The 19,613-nt window shown below is 39.1% G+C and overlaps 1 protein-coding gene across 2 annotated transcripts; it reads right to left on the bottom strand.

Moving 5' to 3' along the window:
* Positions 1–844: 844 nt before the first annotated feature.
* VPS4B (vacuolar protein sorting 4 homolog B) lies at positions 845–19,381 on the bottom strand. Of its 2 annotated transcripts, XM_021530559.2 has the most exons (11): positions 19,234–19,381; positions 16,493–16,604; positions 14,951–15,101; positions 13,632–13,699; positions 11,873–11,992; positions 11,495–11,651; positions 10,112–10,260; positions 9,859–9,940; positions 7,665–7,884; positions 4,925–5,062; positions 845–3,171 (listed from the first exon to the last, which is right to left on the bottom strand). In XM_021530559.2, exons 1-11 carry the CDS (start codon positions 19,258–19,260, stop codon positions 3,070–3,072), a joined length of 1,326 nt encoding a protein of 441 aa, XP_021386234.1. In that variant the 5' UTR covers positions 19,261–19,381; the 3' UTR covers positions 845–3,069. The 2 variants fall into 2 exon arrangements, with proteins under 2 accessions (XP_021386234.1, XP_021386235.1); XM_021530560.2 differs by lacking the exon at positions 19,234–19,381 and having other exon boundaries at positions 14,951–16,263; positions 16,493–16,583.
* Positions 19,382–19,613: the final 232 nt, after the last annotated feature.

Raw genomic sequence — 19,613 nt, 5'->3', positions numbered from 1 at the left:
AAAAGTAGATCAAAACACCTGACCAGAGAATATTCAACAGTCTCTTTGCTTCAGTTGACAAAAAGTGCAAATTCTGACAGGCAGGAACATGAGAAAAAACAGTTCCAGAGTGTCTCCCTCAGCTACATTTGTTCTTCTCCACTAGTTAAAACAAAAGCTTATGAGTATATTCAAAGACCAGCAGACTTGAAAAACCAAACCAAATGAAAAACTTAATAGATTTATGGAAGACTGAAAAGATTTGTATGCTTTTGTTATGCTAGACAAGAACAAAAAAGCAACACATAAATCAAATGACTCTGGAACTTGATGTTATTCAGGGAATGTAGGAAAACATGTAAGTTGATTTACTGAGCTATTCTAACCCTGTAAGTATGTACATCAAGACACAGACCACAAATGGTAGGAAATCAAAAACTTAATGTCACTGTGAAGAAACCATCTGTGAAGGACATAAGCATATACAGAAGTGATTTAATTGAAAAAATTGTTTTACACACTGGAAGGAAAATTACATTTTTTCATATTGCAGTCAGAGTAAGCAGTAACACCAGAAGGTATGAAAAAAATTTGTGAGCTAACCAGCCAAAGATCAGACCTCATTAAAAATGTACAACTAATTTGTCCAGTATTTACAGAGGTTTTGATTATTCAAAGCAAATACAGTCTTTCATGAATTCTTTGATTTAGAGTATTTTCAATTAATACTGAAAACTACACAGTGGTTTTACATGCTTCTTCGTTAGGCTATCATCTGCTATGGATAACTTGGCTAAGAAGCTCGGTGATATATATATATATATATTAATTTATCATTATTTTACAAAGACAGCAAACCAAAAAGTTGCCCTTGTAGCTGCAATTCTAAGCAGCAAAGTTTATTTGGAATATATTTCTAAAAACAACTTTCAACATCAAATAGTAAATGTTCTGTTACAGATGTTATCTGAGCAAGCAGCAAGATGTAAATTTAAAACATAGTATATTTTTCTTTTGCATTAAAGATACAAGATTACACAGTTAAGCATATGGAAGCCCATAAGACAAATCAGCTTACCACAAAAAGGAAAAAATAAACCAAAAACCAAAACGTTCCTGAGAATTTTAAGATTGCAGAATTGCAGTAAGGACTCTCATTTTTCAAAAGGTCAAGAGATAAATACTTCAGACAGTGGATTCAAACCTCTGAAGGACAACCACGCTAGTATGTGGCTCACTTCGGAAGTGTTCACAAAAGAAAACTACAGACGACATCTTGTTGCAATTAAGGATTAAGTTTACTAACCATAGTTGCCTGTACCTACACTGGAATTCCCGCCCTCACCCACTCCCTCTCCTGCCATCCTCCCAAAAGATGTCAGAAAGATCTGCAGCCCACTGATTCACATTTACACATTCTGATGTAAGACAACAGTAAAGCTGTGTAACTGAAGGATTTTGGAAAAAATGTTTCATCATGTTAGTAAAAAAAACTCAGCACCTTGCAGATCACAGAATATTTACCTATTTTGTTTGGCTATTAAACACAGAAACAAAAGTCTAAGAAGACAATAAAGCAGTAAAAACTTGAACATAACATAGAAGAAATACTCAAATAACATAGCTGATGTTGTACTACAACATTTTACTTCATTAAGTACATTAAGAAAATGCCACCCATCCTATGATTTATAAAGTACACAAAATATGTACAGAGAAGAAACCAAACCCCATCAAAAGATGATCATAGTTGTGCATATGTACATAGAACATACACACCTAAAATGTGCAAATTTCTCGTAATGCAAGTTAAACAAAACATTTGCAGGATAGAGTTGTACAATGGTAATGGAAGATAGAGGATTCTAGATATTCTAATGGTGTTTCATCTCTACAGCCAGTGCAAACTTACAAGGCACAAACTCAATGATGATGCTGTAGTGTTTTTAAGTTACATTCAGGCACATCTCCATTTGCAGTTCTGCAGAAAAAGAGCAATGGAAGTGCTACTTCTATACTAAATTGCCAGCTTTCTCTCCCAGTTTAAGCACTAAACTGATGTAACCTATATGCTACAGTTACCAGTGGGGCTCTGGGTTAATTTATCACTGGAAAGACCGTGGCAAAAACATCTGCTCTAATCTCCTTGCATGTGAAGTATGCTATTTCCCAAAATACCACCCAGACATTCGCCAAAGACTACATATACCTTGCCAGCTGCAACATGTGGGATCTCAGAGGACATTACTAATGCTTTTTTCTACCTTCAGTCAAAACTTCCCCAGGAAGAGAATCCAGATTTTAAAAACCAAAACAACAAATAAAACAAATCCAAACAACCCCCCAAGAAGAGCCAGCAAAACACCTTGTGAGTTACTTGCATTTAACAAACTTGTGTTAAATTGCATAGTGACAGTGTGTACCAGCTAGTAAAGAGTTAAAAACAAAAGCTTGCTGTTTAAGGCAAAATTTTAACACAGCATAGCAGAAAAAAAGCCAAATAACAGGTCCATCAATATTTAATCAAAGTACTGGCCCATGTAGTCTTATCCTCCAGTGTCTTCTTTCTTACTTTAACAGCAAACCCACACTTGCAGTATGCTTGATTAGAAAATTTTGTTGCATTTTCCTAAATGAAATGAGAGCAATTAATACATATGCTGATTGACTGATATTGAAAACACCTGACAAACATGTTCTCTCCTACCGTTTAAAAAGATTTTTGACCTTACAGGGAGATAAGGTCAAAACCTAAAACTCATTGGTATCCAGGTCTAATATACCACCTAATATGGAACTAGTAATTTAAAGCTTTCTAGTATTTATTAGACATTACCACATCACTTTGCTGTCTCACCTAAAAATTGTATTTTTGTATTACTTTTCAATAGAATTAATTTAATAGACATCTGAGGAGAACAATACAATACAAAAGCTTAAGGGTCTTTGCAAAGGTATCTTCTATTCCTTCTGCAAAGTGTGAAAGGGGTAATTTTATTGGCATTTATTTGAAGTGCCATCAATAAAGACACAAGAATACTTAAAAAAAAAAAAAAAAAAAGGTTCTAATGCTTCACACATATCTTTGGTTTAGCCTTCCTGACCAAAGTCTTCTGTAAACTTCTTTAACTTCTCCAAGTCCTGTTCATTAACTGTTGGTTTTGTGCTAGCAAGCGACCTGAGCATATCAGCCTGTCAGAAAAAAAACAAACATGTTTTCAGAAACAAGTACAGTACCACTGCTAGCAATTTTGTTGTCAGGACAAATATGCATTAAAAAAAACATTAAAAAGTTCCTATTAACACAAAATTTTAAGCCTGAATACTTCTGCACAGAGGAAGTCTTTTAACCTTTTGAATACAGACAACAGTCAATGAGTTTTCCAGTAACAAAATCACAATCTCAGGTTTAGGTTTAAGCCATTCATCCATTCAAGTTTTATTCACCTATTTTTTTAAAAGAACTGAACTTTTTTTTTGGTCAGTTACTATTTTCAACCCATGATTAACTACAGCAGATTAGGTGGAAAATAATAAGACGTTCCCATGTACTCTTCACAGTCCAGCAATGTAGAACAGCAGTCTGTGATTCATCTCTAGCGAAGTTTTACTGCTCCTGATTGGTAATTTCTGTCCCTTCAACTCAGTAAATTTCCTAGATAAATATTTAGATGCTAGGAAATGGAATTTAGAAAAAAAATCATAGGCCTATGAAGTTGGAAGCAGCAATTAAAATACACTATGAATAAAAAGGGTAAAGAAAACGAATCAATTCCCAGCCAAGGGCAACTGAAAATAGTAGATGCCCAGCACCTCATATTGCTATAAAATTACAGGTAAAATCCAGAATTTAGTATAATGGTTCTCCACAACTGATATTTCTCTCATCAGACCAGAGGCACCCTGCTCAAAAAGAATTAAAGCCTTATGTTTTAGAGACAGGAACTTATTTTGGACACTGAAACATCTGCCTGTAATGCACCAGAGTTGAGCTACCATTAGGGGCACACAAGGAACTGCTGTCTTTAATTCCAGGAAAGACTGATTAAAAATCCAATTAGACCATGCAGAGAGAAGTTTTAGGGCAGGCCTGCACCTGCATAAATCCTCTTCTGCTTCCTCAGTATGCAAATACACACAGTAAATTCTTTCCTGAAATACAGTGATGGTTCTATTTTCAAAGCATTGCCTGTGAAACCCACGATCACACTGATTTCTTTTATTCCTTACAGGACTCTGCACACACGAAACTACAGGAACACAGATTTGTTATTAAGTGCTTCCCACAAACTTTTTACTTAAATACAAAATACAGAATGAGTGTCCAGCAATTATTTTTTTCTTATACAGTGATCTCAAATTGAAAAATGTCTTACATATTTTATTCCCTAGGCCAAAGCAAGTATTTTCATATGTGCAAAGAAAACAGCAGAAAGAGCTGTATCACCTATGATGAATTTAAACCTAAACTACCATTATATCCAAAATCTTCTTAACATTTTGGTTTTATACTTGTATTTGGGCAATAGAAGGACAATATTTACCTATAGCATATCACTTCCTAATTTACAGTGAATGTAATTTTCCATTTCCCAGTATTAATGCCACAGTGATGAGAAGAAAGTGCCATGGTGCAGGAACCCTAAAGGTTTTGAATGACTAAAAGCCAAGTGAAAGAACAGTGCAAGAGGCAGATACTGTCTATGGATGAAAGGATGGCAGCTGCATGCCAGCAGACAAGAATAAGAAGTGCTTATCAGGGATAGACAGCTGTCTTTTTCATAGCATGCCATACTGTAGTGATTTGTATTGAGAGTTCAAATGTTATCTGGTATGCCCAGCATTTCTGAAAACAAACATCCAATTGTCCTGAAAAAGACTCTTTATCTTAAAGTCTTTTCAGAGTTCTGTAAAATAAGAAAGAAATGCTACAAGGAATACCTACCATGGAAACTCTAGGCTCCAGTAATTTATCACCTGGGACCTCCATCCATGTCATTTCTATGGCTTCAGGATCACCTGGAGAGCAAGGGGTGAATAAATCTACCATCGTATTTGGATTAGACACTGATGGTCCTTTTACCTAAAAATAAGAAAACACTCAGTTTATGGGAGTTATTATTTTGAAGACAGAAACCAGAAGCCAAACAGCATCCCAAGCAAAAACCATTTCTTGATTTTATGCAGATGCCCTACCCATTGGGAACATATGTCCTGTGAAAGAGAAATTGTACAAGCGTACTGGTGTTATTCACTCTGAAAACCCGCAGCTGTAGCCAGATACTTAAATTCACATCAGGTCAAATCCCAGAAGCCACATCCTCTCAAGGCTGAGGATTTCTGCGGAAAACTGACACGGCAGGAAATCTGCTTGGTGAAGACCACCCCTCCTGGTCCCTGGTCACTCCAGGAGTTCATTCATCGCTAGTTCACAGCCCTCTAAAAGCTTCCCGGTGCTTTCCGCTCTGACATCCCGCATTCCCAGTGTCCCAGAAAGTTTCCCGGCGCCACCTGGGCAGCGCTCCGCGGAAAGCAGCGCGCCCTAGCGGGAGAACACGGCACCATCTCCCCCGCCCAGCCAGACGGACGGACCCACAGCCCGCGCATCTGCTCGCGGTGCGCAGCACACCGCCCCGCGTGTGCCTTCCCTCGCTGCTCCCCGCAGCCCCGCACACCCACGGCAACCCGCGGCATACCCAGGGGCTAAAGGACACCACACTAACTGGCTGTGGACACTACTGCGTTTGCTGCTCCAAGCTGTATTTACAGCAAGAGGCTGGGGAGCAGATTGTCATATTCAAAATGCACTCCGGCAAACCTGCATTATCACATGCGGCAAGGAAAGGTTTACAGTTAATTACTGACAACTGAGGAAAGCTCTGCTGAACTGAGGCAAGTCGTCTGTTATAATGCAAATAATAACGCTAAGATTTTTGCTTACAAAAACACCAAATCACATCCAATTAAAGCATTAACAATACAAGTGGAATCAACTTGGCTCATGTCAGAGCATTCAAAGCATCGCACTTTTGGGTTTTTTCCTTCCATTTTTTATTTTCTTGAGCAAAAATAGTTAAGATGCAAGAAGCGCTTTTGAAGTTGTTCCACAAACAGTGACAACTGAGGTTATTTCATTGCTCCATGGCGAGCTGGAACATACCTCAGATTGTTCCAAATTTGAACCAAACACTAAAACCCAACAGCCCTTTAGCCGGAAATGCCATTCTCATGTAAAGTTAACAACAGATAAATACTTCAGACATCACTGCTTAAGGGAAGGAACCATCTAGAAAATCCTTGATACATCAAAGTCACTGTTTATTTATCAACAAATACAGTTTACATTACATTGTTACTGTGAGTGTCCCCAGAAATTAAATTTCCTGCCCTCTCATATTCTGGACCATACTGGATTTAAGTGTGTCTTTCTCTTTAAATCTTAAGCTGAATGAATTCATTGGAAGAAAACACATGGAAAAAAAAAGAGTCTATTTTCAAAGTGAGTGTAGCTGTTCAGTTCAGGGCCCTTAACCCTTTTATGTCAGGTTGAGATACTGGTAAAAAAACTGTTAATTGTAACTGAGATGACAAAGACCTGCTGCCAACACAACATACATGGTACTCGACACCTTAGGATCTGAAGTTTTTCCTACCACACCTGCTCTTTTAAAAAACAACAAATTAAAGCTTCCTTTTACAGCAATTAGCACCTCTGCAGAAAATCCTGACCCACCTTCACCCAAAAAACATTCTGTAAATATCAAACTTTGCACTAAAAATATTAACAAGTACCTTTAGTCCGGGTCTACTTTAAAAATATTCTACACAGCAAAATAAAATTTTATTCAACTGATACACACTGTATATATTTTAAACTCTGATTATAACCATTGATACTATCACTCCTTTTTTTTTCCATTTAAGAGTTTAATAGTTTTCAGGGAACAATAAATTTGACTGAACAAGGCCAAACTGTGCAAATTCTCCAGGGGAAAGACATTCCCAGATGTAACAGATTTAGACTGGTGGCAAAGAATGCCAGTTGGTTTTTGCACATAGTTTCTGAGATTTAAATATTGTGAAGAGATGTTACTTAAGTCAATACATAGCATGTAGAGGTAACTGGAACATAAGCCAAACAATGTAGTTTGAATTGGCTCTTTGTACCTATGTAAAAGTAAACCGGTTTTTACATTACAGCAGTGTAAATGAAACACAGACCTTGCTCAGTTGTGCTGCATCTTAAGTACTATAATTTATTCAATGTTTCTTCCAGAACTCTACAAGAACCTTAATTTTTCAGTTTGAAAAATATGCCAAGTAAACAGAATGCACTTAAATACAATTCATCTGTTCTCAAGTGGATGAGGGATACTTTTTTTTTCCAGCACATTAAGAACCACTTAACTTGAAATAGGAAAAAAGCACTTCTGTAACATTGCCATTTAAACAGCAAACTGAATGCTTTCAACACTCTCTAGAGACATTAAGAGTCAGAACATGAAAATTAGCTCCACCAGACCTATGGCAGGACTGGGGAGAGGTACAGGAAAAGGAAGAACACTTCTCCCCAGTCAATAAAAGGGACATCATAAACATCCAGCATTATCCAAAACCAAAGGAATTTTCAAATTCAAACTGTTCTCGTAGATGAAATAACTTGAAAAATTTTGATTCCTACTTACTTTTTTAAAGTGAGTCGCCAATTGCACTTTTCTAACAGGCTGCATCAGTGCATCACGGACAATGATGCTTATATCTGCACCAGAATAGCCATCAGTTCTCTTCCCAAGCTCTCGATAATCTGAGTCTTTTAAGTCATTTGGAGTTGACCCGAGGTGAAGTTTGAACATTGCAGCCCTGGCATGGTCTTCAGGTAAAGGAATATAAATACGCTTCTCAAACCTGGTTTAAAAAAGACAAAAACAAAGCGTCCCCAAGATGCTAACTCATGCAGGTGCACAATGGAAAGAGCTCATGCAAATGAGCTTGCTTCTAGCAATATTAGAAAGCAGTTTCAGTACCACAAACTTTTAAAAAAAATTTTGAAGCTAGTATTCAGCAACCTGTTCTCATAAATAATAGGTTAGTTACTACAAGCTAATATCCAGAATAAGTGCTGCTTCCTTTCCATTACAAAATCCTCTCTCCAGACTGACGTTTTTCCAGTAGAGTTTGAGTCTTAAAAGAAAAAAACTGAGAGGAAGAAGTCTTTAAGTGTTAAAGCGTATTTGAACAGATTTCACACTCAAAGAAAGAACTGCCTGATAACCAGTTTACGCAACAACTTTCTACAGTCTCCAACTAAATTAAGAAAACACCATAAATGGAAGTAAATTTGAAGTAATTCTCAAGAAAATATTGGTAACAGCAGTTCCTCCTTTGAAGCAGCATCTGTTCTCAGAGTGGAGATTACCTCCCACCAACAAAGTAAGAGCAATTCCAAATTCTGCTGAACACAATAAACCTCATATACATGATAAAGTGGCTGAAATCCATGAAAAATTAATTTTAGTACAGCCACTGTTGTACAAGTTTTTTTAAGTCTTGTGGGCAAGAGCTAGGGAATTTCTCTTTCATGTTGCTGAGAATGAGAAAATGGTTTGGGTTGAGAGAGACCTTGAAGACTGTCTAGTTCCAATCCCCCTGCCACAGGCAGGGAGACCCTCCCCTAGACCAGCTTACTCAAAACCCCATCCAACCTGGCCTTAAACACTTCCAATGATCCACAGCTTCTCTGGACAACCTGTGCCAGTGTCTCACCACCCTCATGATAAAAATTTCTTCCTTATGCCCAATCTAAACCCATCCTCTTTCAGTTTGAACAACTGCCCCCTTGTCCCGGCATTACAAGCCTGGGAAAAAAACCAAGGAACATCTCTCCACTCTTCTAATAGTTCCCTTTATATACTGAAAGGCCACAATGAGGTCTCTCTGGATCCTTCTCTTCTCCAGGCTGAACAGCCCCACTCTTATAACTCACCTTCAGAAGAAAGGTGTCCTGATCATTTTCAAGGTCCCCTTCTAAACACACTCTAATCAGGTTCATGTGGTCTTTTACTGTGGATCCCAACCAAAGGTGGAATTTCAAGAATGGCTTGAAATTCTCAGCAATACCTTCACTTCTAAATCTGGCTCATACAACTCTAGAATCATGCAGAGGAGAAGTGACATCTGGAGGTGACCTGGTCCAACCCCAAATCAAACTGAGGTATGGCCAGCTTGAATTCAGTATATAAATAAAAGTTAGCGTCAGTCACAAAAAAAATCAATTACTCTTTAGCCAACAAAAATGGCCATTATCCAAGCTGTGTCCTCATCACAACATAATCCTATTTGTCACATAACTGTATCTGTCCTCTGTTTGCTCTGCAGCTCAAAGAAAATCCAAATAATCAGGTACAGGCAATCCTGTATCTGCAAAAGTCCTTTATCTGCAAAACAGCAGTTAAAAATCACAAGTTATGCCTGACCAGTAGAAGAACATGGCATTTCTTTGTAAGGTTGCACTTCCATGAAGAAACTCACCAGTTTGTTCACAGCTAAAAAGGAAAGCTTTACCCTCTCTTGCCCTTCTGAGGTGTGTATTTTCTATCTTGTCCCCTAAGTCCCCTAGAAAACTAAAAAGCAAGCAGAAAACTCCTGTTTCTTCAAGCATAATCATCAAACCAAGAAATCAGGTAAACTACAGAACTGAACAACCTACCTCTCTCTAAAGGGGCAAGTGACTATCAGTTTAACTATGTCTAGTTCATGGAATTGAGTTGCAGAACTTTAATGGTGTCTGCAAACATGAGCTGGATGAACACCTTAAGCACTCTCTGGCTGAAGACTCACACCAGTTGTGAACTGCACATCATAAAAAAAGTGCCATCATACCTTCTCCTGATAGCAGAATCCAAAACCCAGGGTATGTTTGTTGCTCCTAAGACCAGGATTCCTTCATTGTCAACACCAACCCCTGTATCAGGATAGAAATAATTTCAGAGTTTAGATGATACACAGAGATTGTTTTAAAAAGCCATCAAAATTTAATGGGGTGGAACTGCAGACAATTTCAGTATTCTAATGCAAGTTACACTTAAAAATACATGTCTTAATTTCTCTGATTTTGGAAACCAAATAAACTTACCTTGCATCTGGACTAGAAATTCTGTTTTTATCCGTCTAGCAGCCTCGCTTTCATTTTCACTTCTTGACCCACAGAGGGAATCTATCTCATCAATGAAGATGATAGAAGGTTTGTTTTCTCTGGCAAGCTGGAACAAGTTTTTCACTAATCTTAAAGAAGGAAACAGCTTCAGCTATATTAATAATTACAACAGCAGAAACACATAACTTCAGATTGTGATACAGTATTTTCCTTTAGAGAAAGCAAGGGGAAAAAAGCATTAAAGCAGCATAAAGCTACTCAAAGACACAACATTCTTCCAGCTCCACAACTCAGAATTACACTGAATGAGAGCACTCAGAATAATAATAATAAAAAAAATAAATAGAGTGCTCCAGGCATGATTTTGCAAGATAAAGCCCTTTTTCAGTTTACACTTCTACATGACAGCCTGGACTATACAAAACCACCAATTTAGAATGATTCAAAAGAAGAAAGCTTTATCTAAACTTTTCTAACTTAAATTAATTCTAGAGGTTTTGTAAGAAATAACATGTATCTTTACTTTATACAACTTTACTTACTAAATAATTTTTGTATTACAAGAAGTACTGGTTTCAAATCAAATAAACAAAACAACCTAAACCAAACACCCATATACTCCTAGCCATCTCTCATGAACACACTTTACTAGTTTATAAAAGAAAAATAAATAGGAACATGCTGGGAAATTCTTCATATTACAGCACTAAATCTCAGGCAATAGTCTCAAATGAAGTCAAGCATAAAATCTAATGCCAAGCTAGTCTCCAGTTCTGTATTCCTTTTGCAACAGAAGAAAAGCAGCTTAAGGTTTCCAGCTTTCTGGGAAAAAAATAACTCACTTCAAACATTTTATCTAATAGCCTTTCTTTCTCATTCTATCAGCTTTAAATAGTGTTGCTCAGTTGTCCTACACTTCAAACTATTAAATCATGGTTATGACAAGTATGCTTATCATTATATGAAAATCCTTTCCCTATAAACCCAGAGCTTTTAATTAATACAGGAAATCTCTTTTGGAAGACTAGATGGACAAATTCCTGGACTTCTAGACTGCAGCCAACATGTCACTCATGGTCTTCTGGCTTCCTGGTCTTCTTCATACATCACACAGTAACAAATGAAGAGTTATCATGAGCTCTGTGGTGCTCCCAAAATCTTTCTGAGCACTGAAGAGAGTTTCTCAAAATGCAGCATATAATGGTATCTTTACATGGCACTGTAGCATGAAGCATGGAAACACTTATAATTTGTTTTCAAAAAGACAAGACCATTCTCTTAAATTCTTTATGGCAACTTATCTAATTTTATAAAAATTTCTTCTTGACAATATTTCCTGGATCTCTGGCAACTCCAACTTACTTTTCACTTTCACCTAACCATTTTGAAACAAGGTCAGATGAAGATACTGAGAAGAAGGTAGAGTTGTTTGCTTCTGTTGCCACAGCTTTTGCTAAATAAGACTTTCCTGTTCCTGGTGGTCCAAATAGGAGAATTCCCCTCCAGGGTGTCCTCTTTCCTGCAAGAGAGAAACCAGTAGTTTTGAAAAGACTATTTTCTGATTGTGCTTCTTTAGGGTGCTTGGAGGTTTTCCGCATCTGCCCATGAGACTTCTGTCAGACAGATCAAAATCTTTTGTTAAGAGATCAGCTTGAGTCTGTGATGCATTGGTACAACACACTGCACAGGCCCCAGTGCCAGTCCTGACTGCCAATAGTAAATAAATGCTCTAATCCTGACCTGTAAACAGGTGTGGAAATTTAATGGGAAGGATGACTGCTTCTTTAAGTGCCTCTTTGGCACCTTCGAGGCCAGCGACATCACTCCATTTGACATTTGGTCTCTCCATAACAATTGCTCCTGTAAGAAAAGATTGTCTAAGTTAGTGAGGTACGTATCTTTTCACAATTACAATAAATTCCATTTGGTGAAAAAAGAAATCCATGCCCATGTCTATAGTGAATAAAAACAAGGCATTTCTAAGATGATAGGAGCACTGAATTCCATTAGTCAAATAGATGTTATTTTTACAGAAATCTGTCACAGTTTTTTACCAAAATAAACCATGGATAACAAGAACATTTGTGTTAGTAGAAGTCCTGGCACCATCTCATAACTAAATCACTGCACTTCCCAAAAAATTTGAAATTTAATTTTAAACAATGTAGCTACACTAGCTCAGGATATTTTAAGATTCTCCAGCAGATGAAGTAATTTCTTGGTATCTGCAGACATGCAGGAAACAAATGGATCATCTAATAGAAAAGAGGTTTGAGAGCTAGGGCTAAAAGCATCAGAAAGGTTATATGAATCCTGTTTAGCTGTAGAAGCATTTTCTTAATCAAGACACGTTCAAAGTTTTGCACTAAGTCTCATCTTCCTCAGTGAATGAGTTCAGCCAACTGAGCTGTAATTCAGCCTTCTCTTCAGACTGGTTAATCTGACATGCTAAAAATTCTGTCTCAGCTACTTCTAGATGGGAAAACTTGGAACTCAAGTAGTAATAGATTATTAGATCTATAATATTAGATCTTGTAATCCTAGCCACTACTTCTACTATCTGAGGTCAGATTCACGTGGGAAGAAATGAAGTCTGTATAGTGAGAGAGAGAATAGGAGTTCAATGCTCATCAATTTTCTGTCACTTTTAAAAAAACATAGAACTGTCTCTTATAACTGTGCATAGGATTAAATAACGTGCAGAGAAGTAGAAAAAGCACACTACAGTTTCCAATGGTGATATAACAGCTCCTGAAATTACACAGGCGCAAGATCTGGTACGTGCTTTTGGTCTTTGTTACAGTCAAAACCAGGAGAACAACAAGGTTTCTTCAGATCCATAAGCACCTTCTAGTAGGGAAGTTCTGAACAGTTCATTATTAAAAGGAAATAAATACCAAAAAGCTCCCTTTTTACTGCACACCAAACTGTTGGAAGCTGCTATACATTGCTTCACTGACTGTGTTCTGTATTTGAGTGCAAAAACCCGAACTATGCTACTGAACTGGGACGGCATCATCACTCCATGTAAGAAAATGCTGCCTGTTATTATAAATGGGCAAGAATCTATGTTTCTTACTCCTAAACATGAATACCAGTCTTTTTGTGAAAACAGTCCTGCTTACACTAAATGTTTGTATCATCATTTCCTTAGCCTCTAGGAAACATGCTACTGCACTTCAGAGTAAAATATACTAGATGTTTAGCCAATAGCTACCTGGGATTTTGCAATTTCTGTTGGAAAATGCTAGCCTGATAGGTGATACAATTTTAACTTGAAGCGTAGGGTGCAGGAGATACATTTAAATATAGTCACTGTGTAAGTTCATGGCACACAAGTCCTTTTACTTTCATAAAGACTATGCTTTTGCACATGAAGATTACATACTAGCTGAGCCACTTACAGACATTAAGTTATCCATAAAAATTAGACGGTAAAAATATAGGAACTTGCTTGACTGAAGTAATCCCTGTATAAAAAAAAGATGCTTTAAATTACCTTGAAGTTGATTCTGTAGCTTCTTTTTTTCAGGGTCCTCTGATTCTCCTTCCCCATCACTGTCATTCCTGATTAGGAAACAAAATGTTGAAATACAGTAAGACAGACTTCTGTCTTAGCATAAAAATCAGAATGCAAAAAGCAGAAAACCCATCAGGCTGAGGAATGAAAGAAATACTGAGATGCTTTCAGACCCTCTACAGGTTTATATGATTGTAGAAAAGCAGAAGTACACTTTCTGTGATTTTTTTCTTTTCAAATTCAGCCTCCTTTGCCATTTCTACTTCCTCTTATGGGTCTGAGCCCTCTTAACACACTTCTATGTGCTTTGAGCCAGCTTTTAGGAAACACAGCCCCTATGTCCAGCAACACAGAGGTGCTGGAATGGTTTGTTTGTAGACATAGGCACTTCTCTATCTGGACATGCAATTTGTCTAGTTCCATCTAGTACTATGAAACTCTCATCAGAACAAAGGAAACGGGAAGTTAAAGGAAAAGAGACTAGAGAGGGAACACTTGGAGTGGAGGTAATGAAAATACATGTAGCTTTCATGGTATTACCATTTCTTTCTATTATAAATAAGCAGAAGATGGTACAGCTCAAAAAACAAGGCTGATAAGATGAGCAGACACTGAAAAAGACTGAAAATCAGGTGAAGTTTTAAGAGACGACTGAGCAACTTTAGCTGTTCAGGACTCCTATAAAGGGCAGTCCCACCAGAAGGTATAATCCTGAATCCTTCCTCTCTCCTATCCCCATAAAGGGAGTAGCAAATGCAAAAGAGGCTGGGCTTGTTTGGGTGGCTCTGCTTGTTCAACGCTCTGCTATGTAAAGCGAGAAACAAATCTATGAGAAGTGAAGCAGTGGAGAGACCAAACACTGGGAGGATTCAGTCCACCTTACACAACTTTACATAGGGCTTTTCATCTCTTATCAAGTATGAGACAGATCATACTCAGTAACCCCAGTAATTACCAGTCTGAAATAATTTTCTAGTTACTAAGTATTTAAATGCAGAAAGCCTTTAAAGGTCATCAGTCTCCTTGCCATTAAATCCAAAAATCATTGGATTCAGCTGTTCGTCTGAACAGCTTTCATTCTTCAGTGAACTTCCCAGGCAAATGTTCACATTTCAGTAAACAAGCACAGAAATGCTTGTGATTGTAATTCAAATTATTTTTATTAGTACACTGTACTTCAGCATTCGTAGTCATCTGAAGCATTTCAGAAACACAAGTTAAAATTATCTTTGAATAGCTGAAGTTTGGAATAAACTGAGTTCAGCAATTATTTTGCTTTACCTTCTCCAAAAACATACCCTTTTCCTTCAGCAGGACCAGACTCTTTAACTGGTTTTGGTGCAGTTTTTTCTCTCTTTTTCAGATATTCTTTCAGCTTTTCTGCTCGGTCCAAGTATTCGGTACATTTTGCTCTAATGCTTTGTTTTGCTTTATCACCCTGTGCTTCATCTAAGAGTTTGAAGATAAACAATTCTTTGTTAACAGCAAAACACAAGTGCATCGATCAAAAAACAAGACTAAAGATCTGTCTTCTTTATCTCTTATCAATACACCTCTCTCAGGGCTCACAACATAACCAAACATCTCAACTACTTGTTTTTCCATTATACCTTGGAATGAACTGACCAGAAGAATGTCATCATGTAACAGAAATCAAATATTCACCTGAACATTGCCTTGGCTTAAAATTTGACTGTAAAAGATTAAGGACATCAGCAGTGGAAGCTTTTCTGTCAACCTTTCAAGCTGCTAGACATTGCCTTAATAACTGCTTTTCTAAAATAGCTGATCAAGAAGCTGCTTGTGCTAGGCAATTTTTATTTAGAACCATACTTGATTCTTCCATAGCCTGCTAATTTTAAAAGATAAAGAAACATTACATAAAACATCTGAAAGAATTAAGTGTGTTTCAACAGCCACGCTGTTCTCATAATCACTATTACAGTATTTCAAACCAACAATCGAAATTTAACATGTCAGGTTTTTGAGCTAAGTTTCCAAAAGTACATCAGTTTTGTTAAAAGCATATAAAGCGATATTCTGAGAAAGTCTCTGAGATTCAAATGGACAGGAAGTGATAAACACAGATTATCCTAATAATAAAGGACTATAAAGAAAACTATTTTTTTCAAATAATGAAGATCTGTAAGTGTACTTTTGTCAGGCAAGCAACCCTAGCCCACTTACACTAGGGCTGTACCCACATTAAGAAAGCCCACTCCTTGCATACAAACACTGAATGTGGCACAAAAGGTACACAGCAGTGGGAAAAGGAATAAAGTAATGAGAAGATGGAAACTGAAGAAAAATTGTTACATACAAGTCCATCTCATACATTTTCTTGGCCAAGATCAACAGCAAGACTATGACATTAAGGAGCAAAAAATGTCAGCAGAGAGACTTTAGAAGGGCAAGCAGCATGAATTAAAGGAGCAAAAAGCACTCTGCAGATACAGCAAAGACTTCATGTGTAACATGGTTTTCAGCACAACAGAAATACAGGGATCCCTGTACTTATTGTCATATTTCCTCGTGCAGTGGCCAGCTTGAAACACTGCTACAAAAGTCCAGAGGAGAGACAGCAAACACCTGCCTCCTGTCTTAAAAAAACCTAAAACAAAACACAAGTAAAAAATAATCTAATTTCTTACAAGAACGGAGCAAGCACACAACACAGTAAAGGTAAAAGCTGAAAAATATATGACCTCAGTCAAACTACAATTAGCAAGTATCAACTGTTGACGAGGGCAAAAATTTAAATACTGATGTCAACATAAGAGAATACTCTTGTGCAATCTGACGACTAAACTTTACTTAATCATCCAACACATCACACTTACATTTAACAACATGGATAAAATACTGCACGGCATGTTGGTACAAGCGGAAGGCTTCCTCATAGTTTCCTGCTTTATCTTCTTGTGCTGCCTTGCTAGCAAGGTCTATTGCTTTCTGTAACACAAACAAATAATTAATTGCTGTACAAGAGCATTTTCCATGATCAGAGACCATTTAAGCTGTTACTGTCATTTGACGGCCAGTTTTTCTGCTCCTCAACATTTATCCCCTCAGAGTTGAAGGCAATTGATTGTCATAGGTAGTGTTTTGTACAAAACACAATATTTCCATCCTTTTATGAACAGCATGATTTACAACCTGCTGAAATTTACTAGCACACAAAAAAGCACACGTGAGAAGAAGTTTCTGTGTACTAAGCTGGAACTACTACTACTACTATGCAGTCTGTCTTGCCAAACTCTTGCACTTATTATGAAAAAATCTGGAAATCCATTGTAAGGCTTGGGGTTTTTTTATTACAGACATAGAAACTTTGAACTATGATACAGATATGCTGTTTTAAGGCATGGTTCAGGGGTGCACTTGACAGCGCTGGGTTAATGGCTGGACTCAAATCTTTTCCAGCCTAAACAATTCTATGATCCTATGACTGATGACATCAGTAAACCCTGTAAACAGCAAAGTCAATACAGGAAGTAGCTGATTACAACCACTGAAACTAGCACTATCACTCTTCAAACATTATGCTGGGAGACATCTTCAAAGACCAGTTGCTTGGCTTCTCCAGGAGGATTCGGACTCTTGATATCTTAGTGAGAAATTCTAATTATCATTCCAGTGGGAGAGGAGAAAAAAAAGCTCAAAACAGACAGAGAACATACCCAAATCTCAAGCATCAAAGAGTTCTATGAGAAACTATGAATGGATTTTTACTTTATTTGTTCAGTTATTTTCAAGTAAATCTGACTGAGATCTAAGCACACACTGCCTTGTGGATTTATTGTATCACCACTATTCCGTTGCTCACTCCTAAGTGCTTATTACTTTTTATTACACTTTACTCCTTGGAATGACCATACCATTTCCAGACAATTAAAACTGTCATTTTGACCACTGGCTCATGTAAGTTGAAAATAAGCAGTCAGCCAGTTAACCAACACCAACTAAATAGTCTATAATCCTTCATCTATTTTTTCCCATGTGGTTCCCTTTCCTAAGCATTGCTCAGGATGATTATGTAACGCCAGGGAGCAATGTTGAGAGTTTGAGCTGCAGCAAGGAGTTTCCATTAGACATTCCAGTACAGATATTCTTGCCACTACCTACACTCTGCTGTTTCAGGCAGAACAAAGCTAGTAAACAATAGCCATGAAAAAAACAGCAAAATCTTGCATTCTATTGCTTTGTGTTGATGTCTTGGAAGCAAAGATCATCTCAACAGATCTACTTGACATTAAAGGTATTTAAAAGCAATGAACCAATTAAACAGACTATGGCTCTGTTGTGGCAAGTGCTGGAGCACTTTAACATCTGTTTCTTTGGAACAGAAGCTAAGTCTTTCCTTCTTGGAGAGGCTGGGAGCTCAAGAGCAGTTTCCCAGGTATGAATGGACAGCTACCTCCTTGCTGCCCATTTTATGCTGACTCCCTTACGCATATCTGTGCACCATTCAAATCTAGCAACAGAGCAAAAATTAACCCCCCAAAATGTTATTTTCATATTAAAGTTCTTAAGTCTCATTAGCGACTTTAATTACTATGGGATAGCCCAGTAATTCCTGGATTCAGTATAAGAAAGACAGGTGACATTAATTCCAAAGAATAAATGTCAAAGATCGTGTGCTAAAACAGAACGGTGAGAAAACAGGGCATGTCACAAACCTGTTGCTCTGAAATCGGCAAAAGTCTGCATCATGTACTGCCTGGTTTTGCTACACTCTCTTTTTGTAAACAGCCAAAGACTATTACCTGGCTATTAGATTCTCAGCTCTAATACTTCATTACATCAGCTGCACCTTAGCCTGTTACTGTGAAGAACATCACTGCTATCAAACAGAAAATCATTATTAGAAAGCTGTATGAACTAGGGCATAGATGACCAGTTCTAACTATGCCTAAGGCACAAACTACGTTTATCGGCCATGGGCTTATAGTTTGATGAACATCCCCCAAGGAAAGAATGTCAGTTTAAAGAGGTGTCATTCTTCTGCTTATTATAAATCCTGTAACATCTCCTCCAGCTTTGCCAATGCAAACATCACACTGCCAGTGTAAACACCGCATACAGAAACGATCACGGTTCAAACAGCCGAAGAGAAAAAGGGGCTCTTTGGAACGCAGTTATTTCACTTCGGGGTCTGTTTCGCCGGCCAGCCTCAGCACCGATCGCACCCCCGCAGCCGAGGGTTCACACAAGCGGAACAGCAGAGCAGGCAAGGGCTTCCTACAGCCACCAGGAGCCTTACGGCAACACAAGCCAAGCCACGCGTCCCGAGCACAAGAGGCAACAGCGCTTCCCGGGCGAGCACCAGGCCTCGCTGCCCGTGTCCCGCGGGGCTGGGACGCCCTCCCCGGGACGAGGAGGGCTGACCCCGTGGGCTCTGCCCCCCGAGCAGTCCCCCCACCGCGGTGCCCGCGGCCCGCTGAGCAGAGGCGTCCGCGCTCCCTGCGCCCCGGAACACTCCCGGCCCGGGAACCCCGGGCCCCGCTCCTTCCCGGCGCCGCCCCCCGCCGCCGCCGCCGGCCGGGCCCGCCCCGCGCGGGCAGGGCCGGCGCCGCTGTACCTGCAGGTTGCCGGTGTTGGCCGCCATGGCGGAGCGGCAGGGGAGGGCAGGGAGCGGGGGGAGAGTGGCGCGGGAGCGGGCCCGGCTGCCGGTGGCGCAGCGCCGCCGCCCCGCCGCCCGCGGAGCCCGAACCGCGGCCTCCGCCGCCGCTTCCGCCCCGAGCGCCGCTTCCGCTTCCGCCTCCGCTTCCGGGCACGCCCCGAGCGCCCGGCCCGCCCCGGCCGCGGCGCTGCCCGGGCCGCGCTCGCCCGCTGGGGCTTGGGCTTGGAACGCGGCTCTTGGAGCCTCCTGTGCAATCCCGCTGGGATCTCTCCACAGGAGAGCCCACGGCCTCCCTGGGCAGCCGGTCCCAGGGCTCGGCCACCCTCAACGTGAGGTTC

Source organism: Lonchura striata, chromosome 1, assembly GCF_046129695.1.
Source record: "Lonchura striata isolate bLonStr1 chromosome 1, bLonStr1.mat, whole genome shotgun sequence".
In the NCBI taxonomy this organism is placed as follows: Eukaryota; Metazoa; Chordata; class Aves; order Passeriformes; family Estrildidae; genus Lonchura; species Lonchura striata.
This window is presented reverse-complemented; position numbering and strand designations above follow the sequence as displayed.